Source organism: Nelusetta ayraudi, unplaced genomic scaffold (assembly GCF_046127955.1).
Source record: "Nelusetta ayraudi isolate G7.1 ecotype Tasmania unplaced genomic scaffold, CSIRO-AGI_Nayr_v1 ptg000042l, whole genome shotgun sequence".
Taxonomy (NCBI): Eukaryota; Metazoa; Chordata; class Actinopteri; order Tetraodontiformes; family Monacanthidae; genus Nelusetta; species Nelusetta ayraudi.
This window is the reverse complement of record NW_027466092.1, coordinates 8717501-8743178: the sequence shown is the minus strand read 5'-3', so window position 1 is coordinate 8743178 and position 25678 is coordinate 8717501. Positions and strand designations below refer to the sequence as shown.

The following is a 25678-nucleotide window of genomic DNA, read 5'->3' as shown; positions in this document are numbered from 1 at the left end:
ACATTGATTCCAGGGGCAACAACGCATCACCACAGCAACACTTTACCCTCACGGATGAATGAATCAACAAACACTTCATGAAAAAGAACAAGCGCAAAATAACGTACCTATATTATGCTAACATTTTTAGCAAGGTTTTTTTTTTTTCAATGATAATTTGTGTCTCTTGAGAAATATCCGTGTAAACGGACATCTATGGAGAAATGAATGACGCATTATTTCATCCTCCAGTTGTCTCCCAGGATGTAGACAGGCAGACAGACTGGACTAATGACACTAAGTGTGTATCTGAAAATGTGTTGCCGTTTATGATTATGTGTGTGTGTGTGTGTGTGTGTGTGTGTGTGTATATACATGTATGTGCATCAGACGTGGCTAATCCCCGTGACACTGACAGACTGTCTATTTCTCTCCATGTCCTCCCCCTCCTCTGCCGATCAGTCTCTTACTGGTCCATCGCTCAGCTAGACACACTTCATGTAAGGAGGTCACCAACCGCACAAAAACCCAACCACATTTGCAAAAAAACAGCTAATAGTCGTCCATTAATCCTGTTCTATTAAAAAGGTATACTGTATGTCAGCTGGAGAATTTTTGTTAAAATTCATTTTTACAGCCAGTCTCTCACACATATACAACATATATACGTATACATAAAACAAAACCCCATATGGTCAACAGGGTCAAGTGTATGAATCGTGAGAGGAACAGGATAAATGAATGAATTGAGAATAGGTCATCTACCGCTCGCGGTTATGGAGAACGGACGTGTGTCTGTGAGGGTGTGTTTGTGTGTGTATGCATGTGCATGCTTGCTTATGTGTTTTTCAGTCATTTAAAAAAAAAAATGCAATTCAGACTTAACTGTCACTTTTACCTGAGCATCCGGCAAACAGTAAATACAAGCAAAATGAAAGATGCATAAAATAACTACAGCACAAAGCAGAAGTTGAGAGAACTCCATAATACTCCATAAATCTTGGCCATGCATAATATGTGCAAGTGAAACATAAAAAGAATTGTGCTAAATCACTTTACGCTAATTCCTACAAACAAAACATCCTCAGCAGAAATCCAAGATATTAATTCTTAAATAAACGACTAAACAATACATGGACAACTGAGGCGTTCAAATGGTGACTGTGTAGGCAGATAATCATCTGTGTCTGTTGTATTTTAAATATGCAGACTAGTTTTTTTTTTCATATATTTTACCAGACATGTCTTCTTTGACTCTAAGCTTTCAACGCGTTGCTTTAGAGACTCGGTGTTACCAGGCGCCATCTTGGCTCCGTAGCGAAGCGTTGGACAGGAGCCAAGATGGCAGATGGCTGCTTGTCTGCAGGGTTTGGATTCCTACAGGGCATCGAGTACAGCAAACACAGACAACTGGGTGGAGGAAGACGCTGCCTGGACGAGGATGCAGAGATTTATTTCCTTCCTCTTGCTTTTTTTTTTTTTTTTGTCTCCAAGCCCACCTTTGATTTCTCCTCCCTGCCTCGACGTCATTTTTAGCTCTACCTTCCCATTTCATCTTGTCCTCATTCTGCAAAGGTACCCTTTGTTTTTTCCTGCTCTTGTTATTATAAATAAGATGCACTGGCACAAATAGAATATATAAAATTAGACAATCAAAAAGACATAAAGCCCTATCTCCCTCACTTATATACTATATATATATATATATATATTAAAAAAAAGCAAGTCCAAGCTCAATTGAATTTTTGAAATTTTTATGTCAAAAGTTTGAGGAAAGAGAGGACCTGCCACTGGTGCAAGGCTCCTCTCATCTTGCGTCTTCTGACGGCATGTTCTTTATAATGCACTGCACTTATGTAGCACTTTACTGGTGTTCTCCACCACTCAGAGCCCTTTCCACCACTTCCCATTCACACATTCACAGTGATGGCCACGGCTGCTGTGCAAGGCGCCACCTGCTCATCACTTTTAGACCGCTCTCAGGCTCCATCTATGAATGCTGGCGCTGGAACTGCGATCTCACACAGTATCTTCGGTGCCCAGTTGCAGCAGAGAATTCATTTAATTTATTCAGCACTGATGTCCAAAAAAGACTTGTTCCAGAGAGGGGAGATTAGATTCAAACTTTTTTTTTGTATACTGGAAAAAAAAACGAACGAATGAATGCGACTGCGCCGGTTTCAGAAATTACAAGACTGAATTTTGGCTGGTGTTATCCGCTATTCGCTGCTTATTTATTTTTATCAATTTCGCCGTTGTGCATCCAGTCTTGCTCTCCTCTCTGAATCCTCTCCATAGCTCGTCTTTTTTCATCCTTTCTTCCTCGTTCTCCCCTGACTCCATCTCATCCCTCTCATCTCTCCGCATCCCATCCTCTCTCCCATCTCGATTTCTCTCCCGGAGCAACAGTGTGCACTTGTGTGTACATACACCCGGTTGCTGTGGCAACGGCGGGAGGCCACATAAGCGGGTGGATGAACAAAAGACCCGGAGACCCTCATCCACAGAGATGGAGAGAGGAAGAAGGAGCGAAGCGAAATCAAATTTCATTTGTATGTATATATTTTTTAGGAGAGGGGGTCTGGTGTGTGTGAGAAAAATGAGGGGGTAGTGGAGGAAGGGGCGTTTGGGAGGACTGGATAGCGTAGGTGAGGTGAGTTCATACATGAAAGAGAGTGGGGGGAGGGAGGGAGATGTTGTTAACAAAGAAAAAAATGAAAGAGATTTTTCTGAATAAAGATGGAATAAAGGATAAAACAAATGCAACATTATTTTAAACTGCTATCATTGGGCGGTGGCCAGCGGGGATCACTTCAACATGACTTAGATTAGGTGTCATTTTGTGCTCCATTGTCAAGGACATTTGAAGCCATTTTCAAGGTATTTTGGAGGGACACGTTTGAGGAAATTGGAGCTGATCTGCAATGATGATGAAAATGATTTAAGCTGGGTTCTTTCACTTCAAGTACATGCAGGAAAGTGAAGCTGCCACGTCATACCCAAGACCCTTTTGTTCTTGTTCATTCAGGTTTCCCGAGAATGATCAACAAGTAAGTGCAAGACACACTCATCACACATCTTTCTGTGGAAAAGGAACAATGTGGAACCGCTATTACTCAATTGTGTGAATCCCCTCTTGGTTAACGATTGATTTGATTTCGACCTGTTCCAGTTACTCTACTAGTCACTGTAACTGGAAACCTATTTTTTTGTATTCTCTCCTCCATAGCACCAGCTTCCTCAAAATTTTGAACTAGATCTTTCAAACCCAATTTTCCTCTTAATGTCACACACCTTGATTCTTCCACTGCCAATGGGCTCTTCTCTGTCAAATGCTTTTAAATCTTTAATCTTATTTCACAGTGGGTGTTTTCTTAGCACTAAGAAGTGTTGAAAACATCTCATGAGCTACAGTGAACTAAGGTCATGGTTATGGACTTTCTGAAATGTGCGGGTGCATTTCCGCTAATCTTGCTATCTCTTGTATTCATTATAACCAGAAAGCATGACCATGTGTGACTGTATCATTGAGTTCTCACACAGGAAAACCCTACACACTAGACTAAAAGTGACGTGTTGATTTCTCAGTTTGACACAGCTTCCATTTCCTACCAATTGGCCACACTAACAGTTTATTTGACATTCAGAAAGTTTCACTGTGAAAACAGATTCAACAGAAATCTTGAATTTCTCACAAAGAATAATCCAGTTTACAATAACACACAGTAAATTATGACCTGCGCATTGATGTGGTAATTGTGTGTCTTCTGCTATTTTCAGAAAGGGTACGCATACCGTACAGTCTCCTATTTAATCATCTTTTGAACAAAAACCTCTCCCGGTTACTGCGGCAACAAAGAAAACAAGTGAGATCTCATGTAATCATTGTAATGAGCATCTTGGGTTGCACTGCTCAGTTGGTAATCACACTGATCTTGTTTCTGCTCCTTCTGAATGAGGAGCGTACATGCATTCAGGCTCACATGTTAATCTGTAATAATGGTAATCAAGAGATAGTTTGCACACGGGAAACGTCAAGATGCTTCGGTACTTTGAGCATTCCCCTCATTATTTCTGCTCCTCTTGCTGAGTGTTCATTACTCTCTTATAAGAGAAATTCTTCTGCAGCGCTACAGAACAGCGCTGTCTAGTTCGTGTTCCACACTTTCTCTGGTCAGAAATGGCCGCCGGTAGCTACCTCAGCGATGTCTGAAACGGTGGAAAATGAGTCCATTAACCTTTGAAGTGTATATTTAACAGTTGTGCGGATTGCCTACGCACTCCTGTTTGTCTAAATAAACATATGGAGCGCTGATCCTTTGCAGAGCATACAGATAGACCCTTCAGGGCGCTGGTGAGACTATATTCAATTATCCTGCTGATTAAAACTTGTCAGGAGTCTGTGTGTGTGTGTGTGTGTGTGTGTGTGTGTGTGTTAGCAGAAGCAGGACAGGCTTATGCTAATATAATTATACCAATTAAAACCACGGAGGGGCCTCAGAGGGGGGCTTGAGGGGAAGGACTGGCAGCAGTTGTGTGTGTGTGTGTGTGTGTGTGCGTGTGCGAATATTATACTGTGTTTTTTTGGGGGGGAGTGAATGAATGCATATGTGTTCATTGTCGATGTACATGTGTGGGTGTTGACATTCTGGCAACAATGTTCCCCCCCCCATCTTGCCTGTCTTCGGGGAGCTGAAAGCTCAAAGGAGAAGCTTGGGAGAGACTCCATGTTTGGAAGAAGGAAGGAATGAGGACACATGGCGATAGAACAAGAGAGTGCGTGAAAAAAAAAAAATTAACGAGGGAGTCTTGGAGCAAAACGGTGCTGTTGGAGGGATTAAAAAGAGATTTCTTCATGCACTGTGTGTGACCATCACCAAGACCAAAAATTCACAAAATGATAAAAGCACAGTGATACTTCCCTCTTTTTTCTCCTCTTGACGACTTTGTGCCAGGTAAAAAAATAAAAAACAAACTAACAAAAAAACATGATTCTTGACCCATTTAACTTCACTCATTAAATCGGTGCTGCAGGTGCCGACACTTTACAGAGGGATTTTTGGAACTTTGTGGAAGTTTTTACCTCAGATAGATGTTTTCACAAACACAGAGAATAATTATCACTTCATTTGTCGCAATGCTGCTCGAGGGTAAGAGAGGGAGAGCAAGCTCTAGTTTTTAAAAGTATTCCTGAAGTGTCCCTTTCACAGGTCTGAGAAAGAGTCAGTTGAAGGATCTTTCGCAGATCCACAGACGGGATTCCGAAAGTGTTACACATGACATAGAAAAAAAACGCACACTGGATGAAATGTTTCCTTCACCCTTTGGATTTATCTGAGGTGTCGAAAGAGCCCATTGACTGTGATGGAGAAGGTCTGCCAAACCCAATCAGCTGGGTTACTGCTTATTTAGCTGTCTCAATGCTTCACTGCACAGGTCGACATTATCGATGTGCCGTGCTGATGTCCCTAGCAACTGCTAGGCTTGCAGACTTGCTCCCCTTATCAGTAAGTTGTTAAAGCAGCTCTAGGTAACTTTGGGTGGAAATGGCGAAGTGATGAAGTAAACACGCTGCAGCGCTAGTTTATTGATGTGGGAAAATACAAATAGTCGCCTAGCTGGAGCGCTCGTATGTGTTCAGGAAAAACACCAATATCAAATGCAAAACAGACATTGACAATGACGTTGTAGCAAACGTTCAACACTTTTATTACTTCGTCTTTCATCGAGGTTAATTATTGGGTTCCATTCTGTCATTTTATAATCTTATGTATTTGTCATAGTAGTATGTAAGACCGCCTCTAAAGAAACGTGTGATGTTGCCATATAGTGGTTCGTCCGGCGTGTCGAGTACGCAGTGCAGTTACAGCCGGCACAACCCCCCTCTCGCTGCCGAGGCGGCACCATTGATCGGTTCTGTACCGCTTTACTGAGTTTGGAATCATAATTTTATGGCCGAAAAGTGACCTAAAGCTGCTTTAAGATGACACATTTTTTCCACACTTGAGTTAATGTCAAAAACTAGACAGATAGTCAACATGTGAGACGATCAAATGAAAATTCAAGCTTGAAAGCTCGAGGTTTTTCTTTTTTTCCCCGGATTTCCTTGCATTTCCATCTTGAACAGTGTGGTTGAATCCACTCTCAACTTTTGTAAAACTGTAATAAAACACACAAACAAAATATAATCACTATCAACTCTTCACAGTATTTTCATATAATTCAAATGTCACTTAACTCGACTGTGGGCATCATTCAAACACTCAAAAACCTGCTATATCATTTCAACGAAAAGCAGATCTCTGTGGTTAGCTAACCATTGTACAAAATTGCACAACTTCACATGGCAATTAGCAAGCCAGCTACTAGTAAACTATGATTAGCAGTTCTGTAAAAGGAATCAAAACTTTACTAAACATGAAAATATGCACTCTGTTACCATCCTAACATTGTTAATAAATAAGCATGTCAGTATCTACTCACAGGCAAGGTTTATTTTTTTAAAATCTAATTTAGTGAACACACTGCTCACACTTGTTTTAGGTTTATTTTTCTAAAAACAAAAAACAACTTTGATGGTGAATGTGTGAGGCAACATAACACTGAGAAAAGTTCAAGACAATGGGATTATATGTTGCAGACAAAGAAAGTGAGTGACTGGATAAACTGATGTAATATTTCCTGACATCCAGCACTCTTCCCTTTAGAACTGATTTCACCTGAGGGATCCCACCATAAACCATGTCTGTCAGGTCAGATTTACCCTCAGAGAAACTACCTTTACAGCCTCAAAGGGAAAGCTCAGAAATGTTTTCGACACTGTCAAAATAATATCTTCAGTCTTGTCCACACAAAAAATGAATTGTCATCAGAATTGAGCATGGCTGAACCTAAAACATCATTTTTCTTCCCAGTTTGCGGTGACAGCATCACACACCCGACTGCCCAAGTGCTTACAGGAGCACAAAAGATCAAGTAAGCCGAGTTCACTACCAGGAAACTATAACAAGAATGTCACGGAAGAGGCTAGTCATAAAAAAAATCGGTATGTTTTTAAATGTTATGTGATTTATTATTACCTTGCAGTATCACCACTAGACAACCAAAGCCAAAGATCTTCAACAAAAAGAAGAAATGTCTGGGCATTATAGTTCATTTACCAACCAATGAACAGGTGCAGAAAGCAGTTTGATTCCTTGGCCTGGGTTCCCTCTGTAAGGAGTTTGCATGTTAGGCTTATTGAGAACTTCTCCTTGGTAAGAATGTGTGTGGACGGCTGTTTGACTGTCTCTGTGGCCCTGTGGTGAATCGATGACTTGACCTTGTAATCCCGCCTTTACACAAAGTTGGCTGGAATATTCTCCAGCACCATCATACAACTTGAGCTCAGTATACTCTAAGCAGTAATAGAAAATGGATAGAATGACAGGTGGAGTTTTATTTACCAAGCAAGCCTGTGACATCGAAAATAGTTTTTTTTTATGTATATAAATCTTCTTATCCTGTGGCAGTTGTTTATTACAATATATTATTTATCTATTTCCTTTTCTTGTAGATAATATTTTTTTCTCCAGATTAAATCCTTTCGCTAAGTGATTAGCCAGTCATAACCCTGTTCCTGCATGACCTGCTTTAATGTGTTCTTTTCAACAAGAGCATTAACAGATGTGGAATGTGATGAGCTCTGAATCTTTGCACTTGCGAGCAAAATGAAAAACATTCTTGGTAAAATATTTAAACAACACATGATTTATTTTCTTTGCCCACTAAGCCACTTCCTGCTTAGGATATCACCCATATCAGCACCTGAATACTTAATTAATCCTCTGGGGAAATTGATTCATATATTATTAGATTATATTGTATCTTAGTCATACTCAACCATATTTCTTATTCAAATTGCTGATCCCTAAAGCTGAAAGGAAAAGAGGTGTTGTTAGATTTTCTTTGTTTCCTTTGGTGATATAAATATTTTAAGAATTAGGTCTTGTTTCTGTTTTTAAATGATATGGAAAGCATATTTTTACACTGCCTTTTTTTTTTTTTTTTTTTAACTCTCCCCCTTTTTTTGTTCTTATTATAAAAGCATCTCCCAGCGAGCACAGAAACAGTATACCCCCTCTGTCTATATATTTACTCTTGATTCCACCCCCACTCCATGTGCATGCTGTCTGCCTGTTCTCTGCAGTGGCAACCCCCTCCTCCTCTGTACCTCCTTCATGTCATCATGACCCCACTCTTTTCTGTTTCTTAGGGAAAGGGATCGGGGACAAAGGAGAGGTAGAGAATGGCGGACTTGAACTGATCATAATAGCAAAGATCTGCAGTCAAACACTGTGAGAGCATCACAGAGAAACCGTGTTGTATATATTTTCTATGTTTAAGAAATCTGTTTTAGTGCATGTGTCATGTAACAGCATTCACATTTGTTACATTAATCTCAAGAAAGTCTGGATTCATTATTCTCTATAACTAAATGACTGCGTGACAGTATGAAGACCAGACTGTCATATTGTCCTAAAACTGAAAAGAAATGCAATTATAGGAAAAGCCACACATGCAGTGTAAACAGTGAATGATTCAAAGTGATCTATAGCGCTGTAAAATCAAGGCGATCAATGACTCAATCAGCTGAATGAAATAATCGTTTGCCTCCATGTAATCAGGATCCTTTTAAACTGCTGTGACTGATGTGGAATTATTCCAATGTGATTTCACACAGTCTGGTGGCGATGCAATCTTTCCTGTAAATGAGTCTGTAGTGGGGCTCAACCAACGATTTACACATGGTTTTATAAACCAGATGCGGGATGACAGACGTGCGCGTTGCAATTCTGCTCATTCTGGGGTTGAAAATCAAATACACTGTTCCGTCTGAATTTTGAAAAGTAGACTTAAATATCCTATAAATAGGAAGCAGACTAATTTACCCCCAGCCTCAGCTGTAAAAAGTTAACTGAGTTCTAAAAACATCTTACATGAAGTCAGGTGTTCGAAGCCATATTGGCAGCATTTTTGAGGCAGTGCTTTAGAATGTACAGCTAACGAGCGTGTTATGTACTCACTGAAAATGGTCACATGTTGGGTCTTTATCTTACACAGCCTGCTGACAAAACAGCCCTTACACACTGATTGTAGTTGGGCCATGTAGCCACAGCTCAAAGCATCCTATTAGTGTTTGGGTCGACATTAGTTGCATCATCGCCACTGCCACCTTCTAGTCTTGTTTTAACAAATAATTCATCAGTGCTTCTTCTACAACATCTGGAATTGTTGCTTGAGAGCCTCCTAAACTAACACTCACTGTCTTTCAAGCCTTTTTGTTGGTCAATTAAAGAAAAAAAAAATATAACCTTAACAAAAACTGTAATGGGAACAAAACAAGGACCAGCTCATCATTATTTCGGACTAAATAAAGTTTTTAACAGGGTTTTTAACTTGGGGACAAGTGTTCATTCGCAGAACTTTGTCCTTGGCGTCGGTGCCAGGACTGCAGCCAGACTATGCACACTTTCACATCTCTGACTGCAGCACAGCCAAGGCTTTCTTCCCCCTCCCCAAACAATAAATGCTTTCACGCTGAAAGACCTTGAACATTTTCAGCACAGCAAGTCTTGCTTCTGCACTGGGACTCTTCCACATCTGCTCGGGCCCACATTGCAGCACAGTGATAAAGCTAGTGTGCACTGCAAAGGGCTTAAATCTCTTCGCTATAGCAGCCACCCACAGCAGTTTATCTCATAGCGTTGGGAGCTGGGCTAACAAGCATTTTCCTACAGTAGAGAATCGACCATGAAATCTATTACACTGGTGAAACTTGACTGTCATTCTTTTCACCAAAACTTACATTTATTCTGGCCGCAGACTATGTAGACCCTAACAGCTGCTAATGAGCCCCTGTGCATTGAGCCGTTCACCCCTTTTCAATTACTGGGACCCCCTTTTTTTTCCCAGGCGGGTGGATAAGGGTCAAAACATGTTGTTCTCGACAGGCTTAGCACAAAGCAGACCTGTCTTATCCTATGAGGGGTCAGAAACAAAAACAATGACCCTAATCGCCTCACATGCTACTGATCTGCATGTAAACAGCTCGTCACCTACTGTGGATACACGTGCAAACTCCTGAAAGTGAGAATGCTGGGGCAATGTGATGGAATGGAAACATTCCTCATCAAATATAACTGGGGTCCGTGCAGCATGGCCACAAGATATAGTAATCAAGGACATGAAATCTTTGGCTTTGTTGATTTCCCTTCTAATGTTTTGAAAGGTTGGGAATGGACATCACATGTGTTTCTAACACGCAATAATGAGGTTAAATCGGGGTCAGGGACACTGCTCATTCAAGTCCTTTATAGTACTCGCTACAGCTTCACTTTGAGTGAATGTCCACTGCCTAAGAATCTCTTGCAGGAAGTAAAATTAATGAGGGAGCGTCTTAGTTTGGCAGTCATACAATTCTTCCCTCCACCATACCTGCTTTCTCCTGCGCTTCGGGTTGTAGGGTGGGGGGGCGGGGGCTGCGTGGAGGGGAAAGGTGGAGGGTTGCCGGAGCATATGTCAGCTGTCATTGGGTGAAGGCAGGGTTACCCCGTGGTTACAGCAAAGCATCAATTTTAGCAGGAGGGTGTTTTTACTGGAGGCTATAATTTGCGATTGTTAATCATGCAAGGCTGCTCTCCTGGAGTAGCAGATAACAATAATCGCTAAAAAAAAAAAAAAAAAAAAATTATGTAGGAAGATTATTGAACGTCAAAATTTCCGCCAGCATATCCAATGATTTTTCAAGCACTACCTTAATATCAGTTTCGTTGGGGCTCTGATGGGCAAAACAAAAGAAAAACTGGAAGAAATTACAGTTTCACCATTTTCATTACCATTGTGGGTTAACCTATATGTAATTTGTCGTATTCTTTTACACCAGAATGCTTGCCATGACTTTGCAGAAGGAAAGGGGGCCTGATATAAAGGAGGAAATGGAAAATCTGCCTTTTTATGACTTAAAACCTCTTTTAAATGATGAAATAAACTGGTGGAAATTTAGAATCGATAAAATAATGGACAGAAAGCATCATTCTCTTTAAATTCCAAATTCTCATTGTTGAAATTCTCCCGCTTAACCCAGACTGCATGTTAAACTGCCTGAATAAGCCGCTGTGACCAAATGAATGTCAACCTTAATTCAAACATAATACAAGCTGAAGTTTATTGGCGCTTACTTTCCTCTTCCCTCCTGTGTTGTATTTCAGATTCACATGCTGTGGATCTCCCACAATGTCCTTTTTTCTCTTCTTCTTCTTCTTCTTTGTATTTTAACTGCTGCCGTATTAATGTCACAGCGAGCTGCCGTGCTTCACGAGCACTTGTTTCTTGAATTGGTTCTCAGCGGGGTGGAGGGGGTACCATGTCACAGTTGCCCCGGGCTTCCTCTGACTCTTGCTGCGCTCCTCCATGCAGCGAGAGTGGGTTAACAGGATTAAGGGGACATTTGCATTGGATGGGGTGCAAGGCTGAGAACGTTGGCAGCGGCTCCCATTCTGCTGCGTCGTCGCGTACGATTCGAGGAGCTCAACGTGCGGTGTATTTAGGTCAGATTTGAATATCGCATACATTAATGCACACGTACGCAAATACCTCGAGTCGCGGCGGAGGAGACTGATCACTATAGGTGGTTGCGCAGATTTGTGGATGGAACGATGGATAGATGACTACCAGCCACAAGGGGGAACAGGCCTGACACAGTACAAGGGGGGCTAACGAGCTAGTGTTGCATCTCGATGTTGCATGTTAAATCCAAGACACTGAGTTCAGATCATAAGGGAGTTGACGTTGGCATAATCTACTTAATCTGATTGAGGCCGGCGCCGTCTTCTTCCCAGGCTCAATTATTGATAGCACCATCTGCCGTAGAATCAATGTACCAGGATGTCAAAGACGGAATTGGGTTAGCGCCACGCCGGGTAATTACATCTTTACCTTCCCTCTGCCGTAAGGACATCGAGGACGGATAAGTGAATCACTTTTCAACACTTTCTATTTGTCGTCGCAGTCCCTGCAGGAGGAATGAGATCCACTGGATTTTTGTGCAAAACTGCGAGAAATCTGTCCCTGCTGAGATGCAAAGGTCACGCGTAGGAAACTTGCTCATTTCAACACATACAATTAGGAAAATGAAGTCAACTCATGAGCGTAATTAGATGGGAACAACCTTTTCTTTTAGGATAAAACTTGACCAACAAATGACAAACAAGCCTAGCCTTACTTTAACAGGTAAATAGAAGGCGTATTTTGGAATTTATCAGACACTCATTCACTCCCATGATATTATGTGCACGAGTTGATGCTTGCAAAACCATACAGTCTTGGTTGGTTTAAGTAATTCATTTATGTTCCATAATCGCTTCTCCTGCGCTCAGGGTGATGGGGGCTGCTGGAGTCTATTCCAGCTGGCATCAAGGCAAAGGCACCGTCACTCCCTGGACATTCGCCAGTTCATTGAAGAGCCACTGACTCTAGATAGACAGACAACCATTCTCACAGACACATGCGAAAACTGTAAGGTCCCCAATTCGCCTTGCATGCAGACACAGGGACATCATGCAAGCTCCACACAGAGAGGCCCCAGGCCTGGAAATGCACCTTCAACCATCTTCCTGTGAGGTGACGGTAATAATGATAATGTTGTGGTTGTTGCTGTTGTTGTTGTTTTTAGATCATATAGATGTTTTGGTTAGATCTGAAAAAGAAGGTCCAATATTGCTGTCAAAGCTACCAATCAGAGAGGCCTTTCTCATGGAGTAGTTCCAGCTCATTTATTTGACTTCAAAAGAACAACCAGACTCAATAGAGAGAATTTAAACCAGCAGCGTAAAACAATAAACTCACTTGACAAGCTGTTACCTTGAATCTGAAGCAGTGATTCGAGTGAGAAACACAACTGTCTTCTAAAGCAGTTGGTGTGCCGGCGGCTGACCTTCATTTCACTCTGTTATTCCCACGTAAACATTTACTGGTAGATTTTAACATCAGGCTAATCTTTGTGCGCTTTGCTCATTTCACTTCCTGACTGTTGTGGCTGACTCATCATCTTTGCTAATCAAATTGTACTTTCCATTTTCCACCTGAGCGACTCCAAAACTTTTAAACATACCACGGACTTTTCAATTACACCCTTGGGTAGCGAAACAACTTGTTGGGGGGGGGGGGGGAAGCACATTAAGTAATTACATTTAGGTCTGTTGAAGTAGCAAAATCAACCAGAAATTGTTGAGTGGCTCTGTATTTCTCACATTGCTCTTCCTCTTGTTTGTGACCTCAGCTATTTTGAGTCTATGAGCAAAACGAGGTGTTCCAGACATTTGACACATTTGGACTTAGACAAACACATCTATCTATCTATCTATCTATCTATCTATCTATCTATCTATCTATCTATCTATCTATCTAAACACTGTGGGAGTTTGTGCTGTTTCAGCAGGTACTGCACATCTTGCTCAAATCACAATAATTTTGCAGGCAGTCGGCTGCACTGTGCTGCACTTCTGTCATCATGGCTCAAAGTAAAATAACTGCTGACATCACTGTCCTCCTCCCTACCTGTGCTAAGCTTTTGACACGAAAACCAGTACAAAGCACCGGATAAGGTGGGTGGCACTGGAATTGATTCGGGTCACGTTTGGAACAGGTGCATTATTGACAGAAAATCTGAAAAATCGTTTAATCCTTGATTAAAAAAAGGACTGTTTAATATTACTGTTTGAATGGCAGAGCTGATTTTCATGATGGAATGAAATGCTTGATGAAGGCCAGTGCATGTCTGTGTGGATAATCTAACTGCCTGTATTTGGCAGAGAGCTGTTGCTGACATGGAAACAGCTTTTAAAGAGTGTTGTCAGTTGTAGGTTTTTCACTGTTGTCAGCTAAATGAAATGATTTCGGGAAAAATTTAGGAAAAGAATATCCACTTGCAATATATGGGTCGTTCGCGCTGCCGCACTGGATCTATGTTGTAAAGAAGTGGAAGCAGTTTGTTGTTTTAATATTTCTGATCTGGGAGAAACCATTACATATGTGAATTTTGCTGCACATTGGAAAAGAGGTGGAGATGCTGGGGATTGAACCCAGGACCTTACACATGCGAAGCATACGCTCTACCACTGAGCTACATCCCCTTGCTCCTCGCTTAAACCTAGATAGCACCTAGACACTGACACTGACCACCTTAAGATATTAGATTGCAAATTGTAGCAACATGGCATGCTTGATAATGTTAACTTTCCCCTAACTAGAATCGACATTCCCATCAAGATTAATCCCATTAAGAAACCAGATCACAAGTCTCAGTGTATTTGTAATGGTACATGCAGGTAACTGCATGTACAATGACTGCCACTCTGGGGGCGCTATATCAGTGGCAGAGATGGCATTCTCTCCATTATGAGTTAGTGAATTAAGACAAATATTATTTTAAGGTAGAAAAACAACAGAGTGCTGCTTGAAATTTCATGCCATAACTCAATGTTACGGGCCACGTCCTCTTCCTTCCTTCCTTCCTTCCTTCCTTCCTTCCTTCCATCTCTGCCATCAATAAAACAGCAGGATCCATTGTTGAGGGATTTGTTGATAGGGGGTTTGGGGCCGTTTGTTCCATTTCCATCTCAGTAGAGGTGAGGGGATGGGGGTTAAATCAGTTGGCAACCAGCCATCTACAAGGCAAACACCAGGTAGTGAGCAGTGAAAGGCAGTTGGGGACCGACCCCACACTTGCCGTCTAATCCATTTTGACATTCAGTGTGCGACGGTGGTGCCTTGCACAGGATTCCAGCTCCTTATGGTGCATATATTGACAGTTTGATGGATAGATTTACAAAGACGGTGGGATGGAAGGAGCCGTAGCAAGTGAAATGAGAAGCAGGCTTAAAAGAGATTTACCAGTGTCAGAAGAGAGGTAGAGAAAAAAAGAAGTGATGGTGGACTGTCTTTTAATTAGGGAAATGAAAGCTGTTAACTAAATAAGTGTCTGCACGAGTGTCTGTGGCTCCATCTGCTCCTCAGGGGGGCAGAAGTCATCAGCCCTTGGTGACCCTCCCCCTCCACACATTACACACTCTTACTGATTAGGTGGGAGAGCTGGAATTAAAATCTGTGACTGTCTGATTTACCAGTTACCAGCACAGCACAAAGATCAGTCACACGGTTGCTAGGCTTAATTCCGAGACGCTGTTGAAAACATGAAGTAAATTCTTCTTTCTACGGAAAAAAAAATAAAAATGTCACTGCTCCCCCTCCAGTCCAGGAGCTCAAGGACAAGGTCAATGCCATGGCTGTGTGTGTGTGTGTGTGTGTGTGTGTGTGTGTGTGTGTGTGTGTGTGTGTCTGTTACAGGTCTAATCACACAGCCTCGTTGGTTTTCAGGGGAGGTTTGTTTTTGCAATATTTGAGAGTCTTTTCTCACATGCTTCTTGCCAATGGCAACCAGCCATCCCATATTAGCAGTCCTACGCTATTGGTCACACGTGATGCACGCATGCCGAACCCTCAACCAAACCCTGTGTGCAGGTGCACACAGGCTGAATTACAGAGAAGCAAAAGGAGCTAAGAGAAAAAAAAAAAAGCATGAATACAGTACACCATGCACTCACACACGTGCACATGTCCAATTGATAGTTTTAATGGATGCGCGCACACGCATGAACAGCAATGGCGTAAACCCCAAAAATGACTGATTTCACAGAATGCACAGGCAGGCGTGCACTCTGACACCCACACATGATCCAAAGGAGTGCAGGGTCACGGATTGCAGCCTCCTTACATCAGTGCTGAATATTAATGTGTGGGGACAGATAAGGAGCCATGGCAATCCCTTTAAGGCCAGCCTTCTCTCTGGCAACGCATTCTGGTTAAATTATGCCAAACTGTGTGGGCAATTTCTACATTTTTGTATTTTAATGGCTCGGGAGCCTATACCATTGGCCAATCCTAATTGTGTGCACCTTGCCTTGTGTTACAATACATCCTCATTTGCTTTAAAAAAAATAAATAAATAAAAATAAATTTCAAATCTGTGTATTGTCTGCTTTACCTGTCCAGTAGGGGGCAGCTTGTCTTATTTGCTTACTGCTGGATGCAGAGCCGGTGTGCACAGTGTGACCAGCCAGTATCCCAAACACAGAACTTGACCTCCCATTTCGCAGTGATAAATATACAAGCTCCGCCTTAAAGTCATGGGTGAAGTAGGTTTCCAAACTGCCCTGGTCTCGAACGGCTGCAGATGAAGACATCCATTGTGACTGTGAGCGCTGCTCATTCATTCAAAAGCCAATGGCTTTGCTCAGAAGAGACACGCACAGTGGGGGCCTAATCGGGCTCCATTTGAGACGGCGCCGCTCATTTCTTTGGTCCTTTTGGTTTGTCTTTATCAATGCTCCCTCACCTTTGACCCCTGCACTCCTCCTCCTTCCCTATTCTCATCGGCAAAACCCTCTAATCCAGGCTGTGCTCTGACCTGTGCTATTGTTCCAGACCTGGGGTACATGTCTGCACTCCCGCCCCATGAAATTGCCCAGTCAGTGCTACCAGAGGGGGAGGGGCAAGGGAGTGGGAAGGAGACTGGAGGCGAGTTCCATAAGTAATGGCTATCACACTAGCCTCAGGAGGCTAAAGACTGGAGGTGGCAGGTGTTCTTTTTAAAAAACAAACAAACAAACAACCAAAACAACTGTGAGTCTGTACCACTTAGGTCACAACCATTGTACGTTTCCTTTTAAAGCGCTAGAGAGATAAACGTCAGGAAAATTATCAACACGCGGTGGAGAACAATCCCTGCGGATTATTAGCTTGGTTAAGGCCTGCAGACCACTGACCTCAAATGTGCTTTTTAATCATCTTTACTTTAGCCGCCCCCTCCCCTCATCATGTCCGTTAGTGACCGGTGGATTAACGAGCAACAGTGTGGCAGTGAGTTGTACGCAGTTGTGCTTGCAAAGTACAGTTTGTTTGAAAACAGGTGATAATAATGACACATTTTATGTATGTATGTATTATATGTATATGTGTGTACATATATATGTATACACATGCATGCAGTTATCCAGTAACTTCATACGTCTATATGTGTGTGTATATATATACGAATGAATATATATATATATATATATATATATATATATATATATATATATGTATATATATGTATATATATATATATATATGTATATATACATATATATGTATATATATATATATACATATATATATATATATATACATGTACATGTATATATATATATATGTATATGTATATATATATATATATATATATATATATATATATATATATATATATATATATATATATATATATATATATATACACATATATATATATTTATACGTGTACATATACATGTACATGTATATATATATATGTATATATATATATATATATACAAACATACATACATACACATATATTCACGTGTGTTTATGGGTAATCCACAATAAGATTTTAATCAGTCAAAATAATAATAAAACCAGGACGGGTCAGGATCCCGAGGAGATGTTGACGTCATAAACTCAAACAAAAACATATTTCCGTTTCCTTGTTTTTGCACCTGCGTCGTCTTACCTGTGTGTCCCTGCGACCTTCGGTGGGCGGGGCTGGGCGGGGCTGTTCCTGGTTCCTCCTCTCAGCAGCGAGGCTCTGGCAGTCTGTCAGATCCTCGGTCGCGCTCGCTGCCGTACCGCCGTGCACTGTGCCCCGGCGCTCGAGCTCTCGGTGAAACAACGCACACGCGGAATCCTTGTCACATTTGCCGGACAAGAAACTAGAATTTTCTTTGTGTTTGTACATTTACCCTGAACTCTGACGGGAACTAGTGGAAGATTCTTTTATTTATTTTTTTATTTCTGTTTTTATGTTCGTGTTTGCGGGAGCGGGACAGACACTGAGGAGCGACAGGAGCGGTCGTGCAAACCCGGGACAGACCATAATATTCCTGCAACGAGGGGATACTTTGGATTACTTTGACGCAGGGTTTGCGACCGAAACACGACATAAATAAGACTGCACGATCTTATTCACTTGCTCCCAGCATGTCGCTTCCCATTAGTCGGCAACAGTGAGCGGATGCGTGCACTTATGCGCGCTTTTTGCAGGTTGTAGCGAGGTGGACAGAAATATAACCACAAACAACAAAAGGAGACATAAGGTGAGAGAATCTGCTGCAGTTGGAATTAAAAGTGCAATTTACTGTTGCGTTAGTTTGAGCTGTTTCGCTCTACCGTACTCATAGAAAGCCGTCCGAAGCTGTGTCCAGGATGGGTCACAGCTGAAACTACGAGCACCAACCAGCTCGTTACTTTGCGGCGTTGAGACCAGTTTGGACGGACCTCCACCTCACTCCACTCCACTGCGGGACCGAAGACCGAGGCAGGAGCCGAAAGGGACGATGGGTCCTGACCGCGCCGTGTTGATCATGCTGCTGGTGGTTTCCCTGCTTTGCGCAGCCTCCTGGGCAGCGACCCTGGGCGGGTTCGGAGGTGAGTGCAACCGGCAAGGCGTGGGGGAAACAAGCGCACTCATCCCGAAAACCCGCTTATTTCTCTATTTTTACGTTGCACTTTCCGCAAAGAAAGATGATGCATTTCTAACCGTCTTTGATAAACGGGTCTGTTTTCAATCACACGTTGATGCTGCGCGCCTGCTGATTCAAAAACGATTAATGGCGCCTTGTTTGACATGACCCTGCAGATTATTTAAATACATTAATATTCAACTACCCACAGTGACGTCCGGCAGCGTGTCAGTGTGCGCTGCAAAATGTCAAAGTTGAACCTGCTCTTGTAAGTGTCCACTCTGGCGCCACTGTTTTTACGCACCAGAGGGCGCAGAGCCAAGGCGCTGCTGCTGCTGCTGCTGCTGCTGGTGCCCGGGCTGCTTTTTATCGCGCCTTGATGAATGGTGATGCTGGCGAAGCAAGCAGGTGCCTGACTTGTTCCGCTTGAAACCCACAACACAAGCGCGAAAACTGCAGGAGTTGGAAAAAAAAAACAACCTCTGCGGGCTGCTGGCTCGTCCAGAGGCGTAGCAGCCTACAAACTTAAAGGGACAGTTCAAGAAAGAAAGAAAGAAAAAAAAGCGCCTTCCCGCTCGGAGGGATTAGCAAGTGTTTTGGAATTTGTCTTTTCGTTTGGCCCTAATCTGGAGGAGGCAAAGGTCAGGGGTCAGCGTCGCTCTTCAAGATGGCACAGATTCAGCGTATTTCTTCGGGGTGGCGAGGGGGGCTTTAAAGCTCGAGTTAATGGTTCTCCGAGAGTTTCCTCTAAGTGCGCGACATTCTTAACCACACAAGAAAATGTTAAGTGGCACAAGACTGAGGAGAGGAGAGGAAAAGAGAGGAGAGGAGAGACAGATTGGGGTGGTTGCAAGAACGAAGACAGGGAAGGCGAGCTGAGCTCCTTAACAAGCTCTCCCTTTGTGCTGGAGCTGCCCGGGTCAGCTGCACAGCCTTGCTGGCCTTCCTGTTTTCTGAAAGTGACTGTAGGTTAAAATGGATTTTTTTTTTTTTTTTAATGAGAAGTGACGCTTATAACCACAGAGTAATAAGAACCGTAAAGGGCGATTGCCATAAACAGCTACTGCGTGACTCCACGGGGACAAGGATTTGTGTCGGCGAGTCTTCATTTGTCCGTGTTGGGAACGAACGTACAACATTTGAATTTGTGGTGCTGGTTCTCTACGCCGATGTTGTTATTTGCCCCCTTTTGCTTTTCCACCTACAATCCATTCCACTCAGTTCACCGAAATGCTTGTCCCCTCTGCCACGTGGCCGTGTTTGCGCACAATGCAGCCTGGAGAAAAAGATTTGGCCGTTTGCGTCGCTTTATATCCACTGGCCATCAAACTGGAACTCAAGTGCCTTGATTGCATTCTCTAGATTTAGTCAATGCTGCTTTTTAAAAAAATCTTCAATCCACCTGTAGCTTATTTCCCGCCTCAGGCAACTGCCACGTATCTTCCAATCAATGTCAGTGGTTACAAAAATGTGGCAGTTGACTTGCTGAAAATACAGTCAAAGTAGGAGAAACGTCAAGAGGGAGTTTTGCAAGCAAAGAAAGGAGACGTTTTGTCACTCTCCCGGGGTTTGTTGTCCAATAATTCAAAGACTCTTATGTAAGTGAGAGTTGTGTGTTGTTTTGAGTAACCGGTCAGTTGACTTGCGCATGTGTTTTCCTGCTGCTGTTATGCTTGGTTTGACTGCAATGGTATCCAACTGACGTGCTGCGAATCAGCTGATATGTTATGAAGCCAAAACAGGCTTCTTTTGGTTGCGGCCCCAACTAAAATAAGCCAGTAAGCCAGTGTAACTTCAGTGTTATTTATGCTCGCCGGGGGATGAATCCCAATGAGATTGTTGATGTACTTGTTTCTGCGGCAAACAACACCAACAGGCAGGTTTTGTTCTACTTCGCATTTGTGACAAAGGTGCCTGCAGCGGGAGCTGTACTTGTGATCTGGATCACAACATGTGCCTCCTTCTTGCACTGCGCTGAAGACAAGACTGAATATTATGCAGAGTTGATGTCTCTTATTCCCACAAATTCAAATTTCATTCATGAAGTGTGCCAGTTTTGTATTATTTGATGAATTTAACTGTTTTCATATCTAATAACTTCCTCCTTCTCGCCCCACAACTTTTATCGTACATCTGCTTGGAAGATGTAATATTCAACGGCAGCACGGTTAATTAGCTCAACGTGGAATCGTTCCAAGTCTCTGGTTAAGTCTTTAGGGAGAAGCCATAAAACTGCTTTAACAAAATTATATGTTGCAAAATGGAGTTAATGAGTTTGAGATTTCCATTTACGACATTTGCACAAATAACCACAGTAACATTTTGTTATTATAACACATAAGTTCTTGGCTCAGCAAGCGCAGAAAATGTTCTGCTTTCGACACCAGACATGAGGATGGAAAAACTCCTCATGTTAAAATGTGCAGGTTTTGCATCAATCTCAATAGAATTTCAACCAAAAATAGATATATTTTTTTGATAAGCTATTAATTTTATACAGTGTATGTATTTAATTGTAAACCAAGTCATTTCTTTTCAGTGGCTGGGCGGCTGCCCCTCTGTCGGATCCAGTCAGTTTCACTGCTCTAGTAGCTGCTTTTAATGCTCCTCACATGAAAGTCATTAGGGTGTCGACACACCAGGGCGGGCCAAGCCTCCCAGTGTTGCGCACACTCTCTGGGTCAGGGCCCATTTACAGTGAGGGGGAGGAAGATTCTAATTCCATTTGGTTTCTGGGTCCGACACTGAGCAGGTATGCAGGCTCTCTGTCCCTCACGAGGCCACCCAGTTGTCTGTCTGCCTGCTGCACCACCTGCTCGGCTGCCAGCTCGCCTGCCCACTCCCCAAAACTATATTTTCTCTTTGTTTGTAGTCAACAGGAGCTTAACGGGATTTCTATTCAAGCGTTTCTCCCTCCAGTAGCTTTCGGCGTTGGAAGAATTATTCCTCTATTGTAGTTTTTTTTTCCTGTTTAAGGGCCAACATTTTCACATTGCTGGCAGTGAACTGTGTCTGTGTGTGGGTGGCTAGATGGGAGTCCCTTGTTAAGAAAAAAAAAAAAAAATCAAAAGCAGACTGAACAATACAGCTTGCGCCTTAAAAACAAGACGGCACTTGAAATTGCCCTGGTTGCTCATCTCTGGATTTTGTTTTGTGGTTAAAACAACATTTATTATTATTTATTTTTTTTATCATTATTGTTGTTATTGTAGTTATTTGTAATTGTTGGATTCACCTACTAGCTAATTAGCATCAATTAGCCCGTTATTTTGAAAAGCTTTAAAGCACAAAGAAATGTGTGCGAAAACATGTGAAAAAAACAATTATTTGGATCAGATCAGAGGATCCTGTTTCTTTTAAAATGTAACTACAATTAAAATAATACCCTTTTTATGTTGTCTATATTTTCATTGATACTGTATGGATAGAGTACAAATGTATAGCATAAATAGGATAATTGTGTGTGATCCTGTCAAACAAGGCAACTCCTATTCAAAGTTCACATTGCCACTGTGCCAGAAACCCATTGGTTCAAATGGGAAAATTACAACATACATTATGACAGATTTACGTGGCGCTTTTGTGCTGTTTTGTGGTAAATCTGATCAAAGAATGGTGTTGTTTTGAGGGATCGAACTGACAATGTGTTGAATTCTTATCGCTGCTTACTGAGGCATCATGACTACGTCATGGGAAGTCGGACAGAAAAAAAAGAAGAAGACTGCAGCCGTTTAACTCCCTAAATTGCGCTTTGAGCCTGTGAGAATACACGTGGACTACAGTAGATTATGTGTTTGGGTTTAGACTCCATTGTCGTCTCCCACTGGGGAATATGAAGTGGCTTTTCCAGAGCCAAGAGAACAGTCTCTCCTCTGTCTCATCCTCTCATCTCATCCTCTCCATTTCTTTGGCAGACTCTTCTGGGCCTCCTATACTTCCCTGTCTAAGTGTTGTGGATGAGGCCCGGACGGAGTGGAGTGGAGGATGGGAGCGAAGAAAGGCATCAGAAAAGCACTTAGTGCTTCTTTCAGTTCCATCCGATAAGGCGCGGCTCTTTTCCGGGGTGCATAATGGGACGCTGCAGTGTTTTAAAACCTGACTATATCTGTGGATCTCTCTCAGGCTCAGAAATAGCCATTTAAGTGGTTTCCACCATTGCTGGTACGGCGCAGTCCCCCCACTCGCCACTTCTCTTGATGCTTGGCCCTGCTTTTATTTTATTTTTTTTAAAACCTGATTATTCCCAATCATGGTCCTTTGTTGTTTTCGTTTATTGTTTTTATCCAGCAATTCAGTTCGGCTGCCCGCTGCCGCTGAGCTCCGAAAATAAGAAACCGAGCTTAAGCTAAAGCGAGATCTCAGACTGAGCCAAAGCTGCTTGCAATATCGAGCCAAAAAAATAGTGGAGCGTTTAACGCAATGAGATTATTATGCAGCCGTTCAGTCACGTGCGTCCCACAGCTAAATATTTTGTCACTCCTCAAAGTCATCAGCATAGTTTGTCCACTTCCCATGTCTTTTTTTTCTCATGAGGCTCTCTCTATGAAGCCCAGACGTTGTCTGTCGGTCTGAGGACTACATTAGCATCATACACACAGTTAATTGTCAGTGCGCTCTCCCACATTGTTGCCCAATGCCAGGCCCACACAGGCACTGCCGTGACTGGAGCCTGTCAGAGTAAAAGGTCAGGCAGAGTCAGATGTCAGAGGCCACACATACACACGCACACACACACATGCACAGTCGACGCAAGCAGATTCAGTGGCATTCTCAGGAGGATTTCTCAAAGGGGGCTCTTGGTTGGCTGTGGGCTAATTCTCCGCCTCTCTCTCGCGCGCACACGTCTGTCCCCACCTTGTGCGACCGCAGCGACACAAAGCCCTCAAAGGTCATTGGCCCGGGAGGCAGACGCTGTAGGTGTACCGCCAGAATTCTTTTCCACTTCCTGCCGGGTTCCCACTCCCCCTGTTCATACATCATGTGAAATGCATCACGTCGTGACGTAAAATACAGCCCATGGCCCTGGGTGTTTAAATCTTTGAGGGTTTAGCTAAGCGTGTGTGTGTGTGTGTGTGTGTGTGTGTGTGTGTGTGTGTGTGTGTGTGTGTGTACGAGCGAGCGTCTGCCCACAGAGGCTTTAGGGGAAATGATTGCAGTGCGTAGCTCAGGCATATATCATCAGCTCATTGGGATGCACTCCTTCTTCCTGCCCCTCGCCTCCTTCCTCTCCAGATCTCCACTGCATGAAAATACCACCTGGTGGAGAAGCAGGTAAAAAAGCAGTTAGGGTGCATCAGTAACAGATTTCATCGCTCAGACGCAGGTGGTTCGCTTGAAGATTCCATGTGGTAAAGCAATTTCCAGATCTTTCTCCTCCCATGAGAATTGCACAAAAATATCTTTAATTAAAGCCATAGAAAACTGCATATTTAGCCCCGTGTTTGTGAGCTGGAAAGAATAGTTCATAAATCTTTTGGGGCAAAACTGACCAGACAGACAGGAGGAGAGGATCGTTGCAGGATTAGGACAAGGTCAGGGGTCACTAAAGGGTCACCTTGTTCACGCTGAGGCACTGACAGCATCCACTTGACCCGTTGGCTGAAGAGGCTCCTCAGAGAGTTGCTGGCTATTTACCCAGCCTGATTAAAAGTCTGGAATCAACAAAAGTCAGCAATCGATAGTCACTCTGCCTGTATGTGTGTGTGTGTGTGAGCTGCATTTCCATATGTCTGGATCCATGACTGGAATGTGCACCCACCCACCCAGCCAGCCAGCCAGCCAGGCAGCCACTTCCTGTACTCTGCTCTGTGGAGCCGCTTGTTTTTATTTCACATTTTTTAAAAGGCTAATATGAATGAATTCTTAATGTGTTCAATTCTAGATGTTTTATTCATTTTTTGCTTACTCAGTGCTGCACATCATATTTGATGGTGGTTTGTTTACACTTAGAGCCAAAGGAGGAGTGAGAAGAAGGAGAGAAATATGCACACACTCTTGTCTTTGTCCCTTCTCCCTTTGAGTGTAGAATATTATACTTCCTTTGACACACACACACACTCACACACGCACACACACACAAACATTGTATCACAGCACTCTTTAGGGATCATCGATCTACATCGTCGGCGAGCAAACACGAGTGTGCAGGTTCTCGCCTCGGAGTTTATTTGAGGAGAAGATGTGTAGAAGCTGGCCTGAGCTCTGCGCTGGCAGCAGCAAGCAGTCAGCTTATATCAGATTTGTGCCAGTTGGCATTTTTTTTTTTACTCTTGGTGACAGCTGGAAGAAGGAAGCACTGCGTGGAGACTGCTGAGTTGGGCTGTTGAGGTGAAATAATGCGTATTCCGATTCTGGTGGATTTGCTGACATTCCTTGCGAAGTGAAGCAGGTGGAAGCTTTCACCTCTCGTGTGCAGCGTCAGTACGAACTCTTCCTGGCTTTTTGGTCTAAAGTTACAGTTAAATGTTACTTGAAATTTCTGAAGAAGAGAGCCAGACATGCTTCCGAGTGCCAGACCTAATATACATGACTTCCTCCAACCCCCACTTATTTAACTCATCTTAAATGCCGTGTGATTACAGTGTGCTCAAATGTAAATATGAGGCGCGCTCAGCCCCTTTTGAATTTTTCCTACGTACTAACCAGTCAGGTTGAACTGGTTCGCTGTTTTTAACCTGGCTCGTACTGTTCCGACCAGTTCCCTGAAACAATAAAAGGAGAGGCGTCAGTCCTGTTGAGCAAATTTACAATTGAATGAAGCCTGAAAACAAATCAGCCAGAGAACGTTTGGCATGTCGTGAAGAGGATGAGCACGGAGATGAAGGCTCCAAAAATACTCTGACAGATGTGCTATGAAATGGATGAGCTGATGAAACTGAGTCCACTGTGTGCGCGCACGTGTGTGTGTTTGTGTGAGAGAGTTTGTGTGTCGTGAGCCAAGGCTTCTTTTTTGGTTCTGCCTTTCGAGCTTGTTCTTCTTCTTTGGCAGCCGAGTAAATCAAGCCACCTCTCTTGCACTCCCCCTTCCTCTCCCTCTGTGTGTGTGCTTTGTGCGTCCGTGCGCGTGCTTTTGGCAGGCGACCATGAGTCCTGTTTCTTCCTCCAACACACTCACTACACACCTT

The 25678-nt window shown here is 42.9% G+C and overlaps 1 protein-coding gene and 1 non-coding gene across 2 annotated transcripts in view; one reads left to right on the top strand and one right to left on the bottom strand.

Moving 5' to 3' along the window:
- Positions 1 to 14078: 14078 nt before the first annotated feature.
- On the bottom strand, positions 14079 to 14150 carry trnaa-cgc (transfer RNA alanine (anticodon CGC)). The gene has a single exon. It is a non-coding gene; the product is annotated as a tRNA-Ala (tRNA).
- A 3532-nt stretch (positions 14151 to 17682) lies between these two features.
- sema4f (sema domain, immunoglobulin domain (Ig), transmembrane domain (TM) and short cytoplasmic domain, (semaphorin) 4F) overlaps positions 17683 to 25678 on the top strand; it is a 43757-nt gene continuing 35761 nt past the window's right edge. Inside the window, exons 1-2 of the mRNA XM_076034095.1 lie at positions 17683 to 18188; positions 18273 to 18519. Coding sequence (XP_075890210.1) covers positions 18429 to 18519 — 91 coding nt within the window. The 5' untranslated portion in view covers positions 17683 to 18188; positions 18273 to 18428. The remainder of the gene's footprint in view (positions 18189 to 18272; positions 18520 to 25678) is intronic.